The sequence below is a fragment of the Poecilia reticulata genome, unplaced genomic scaffold (assembly GCF_000633615.1).
Source record: "Poecilia reticulata strain Guanapo unplaced genomic scaffold, Guppy_female_1.0+MT scaffold_159, whole genome shotgun sequence".
Lineage (NCBI taxonomy): Eukaryota > Metazoa > Chordata > Actinopteri > Cyprinodontiformes > Poeciliidae > Poecilia > Poecilia reticulata.
Window position 1 is genome coordinate 87,809 of NW_007615017.1, and position 1,399 is coordinate 89,207.

Here is a 1,399-nt window from a genome sequence, read left to right on the forward strand (position 1 = left end):
GCGCCTCACAGGGGGCCCTCCAGGTCGGCGCGCCTCACAGGGGGCAGAAGAGCCTTCATTCATTCGGTCCAACCTGCTCTTCACTGAGTTGTCTGAGTGTTGGGAACGTGGAGCTTGGCTTATTGAGAGGAAAATAAAATAGTGTGAGGTTGGAAAGCGCTGCCGGCGCCGTGCCAACGCTCTGGATGCGGCTCGGCACTCAGAACCTTTCCGTTCTGCCAACAAGCGCTATGAATCATCCGACCTCGCAGTCGGACGGCCTCTGCCAACAACCCTCTGCTGAAAACTCATTGAAAGTCATTAAAAGCGGCTCAGAGTAGCTGTGGTGCTGCGGGTCGAGTGGTTCCTGGCTCCCCCAGAACCAGCCGGCCCAGCTGGATGTCTGTGATGACCTGAGCAGCGCCGAGCGCAGCTGCTGCAGGGCAGCATCAGGACGAGCTTCAGTATGTCCCTGTCCTGTCCCCCGCAGGACTTCCTGGAGACGCTGGAGGACCTGGACCTGAGCTACAACAACCTGGTGGACATCCCGTGGGACACGGTGTCCCTGCTGGTGAGCGTCAACACGCTGAGCCTGGACCACAACCTGATCGAGAGCGTCCCCGAGGGAATCTTCTCCAACCTGCACAAACTGGCCAGGTACGGCTCTGTGCTCAGGGCGCCGGCAGCGGCTGGGCTGCTGCCGGCTTCCTCTGGTTGGATCTTGTCCAGCAAGTTCTGGTTCTGCTGCATCACCGATGATCAAATGTATCTAAACTTCTGGGCCCAGAGGAGAGAAATTATTGTTTCTATTTCATTTTTTATTTAAAGTTATTTCCTAATTGGTGGAAACAAAGTCGACGTGGCATTTGGCCACTTCCTGTCGGCCGCCGCGGCGTCTGGCCACTTCCTGTCGGCCGCCGCGGCGTCTGGCCACTTCCTGTCTGACCAGTGTCTCCCAGCAGACTGCATTAACATTCCTGCACCACCACAGCAGAGCTGCGTCCTGATTGGCTGGAGGCCTCAGGTGTGAGTGGGTGTTGGATCCGGGCGGATGGAGGACGGGCCGAGACGTTTGCTGCTCCTCTCTCTGACTGCTGATCCTCGCTCCTCCTCTTCCTCCTCCTCCTCGCTCCTCTTCCTTCGGCGCTTAACGCCAGAAAGCCTTAAATCTGATTGTGAGGACTGAGTCGGCCTCCATTCTCCTGATCTGCCGCTTTCATTTTGTGCTCATATTTACAGCAGCAGAAATGAAACGCTGGGAACTGATGCCGACGTTTCTCCTTCCTAAGATCAGTTTTTCTTCCAGGACGTTTTCATGGCTGCTTTTTAAAAACCGCTGAGGCTGCAGACATGTTGCTGATGTCTGTGTCCACCAGGCTGGACATGACTGTGTCCACCAGGCTGGACACGTCTGTCTCCA

At 56.4% G+C, this 1,399-nt stretch overlaps 1 protein-coding gene across 1 annotated transcript in view; it reads left to right on the plus strand.

Annotated features, from left to right (window-relative positions):
- LOC103460068 (leucine-rich repeat and fibronectin type III domain-containing protein 1-like protein) overlaps positions 1 to 1,399 on the plus strand; it is an 86,621-nt gene that overhangs the window by 58,603 nt on the left and 26,619 nt on the right. The window contains exons 4-5 of the mRNA XM_017303057.1: positions 401 to 636; positions 808 to 1,003. Of these exons, the coding sequence (XP_017158546.1) occupies positions 401 to 636; positions 808 to 1,003 (432 nt within the window). The remainder of the gene's footprint in view (positions 1 to 400; positions 637 to 807; positions 1,004 to 1,399) is intronic.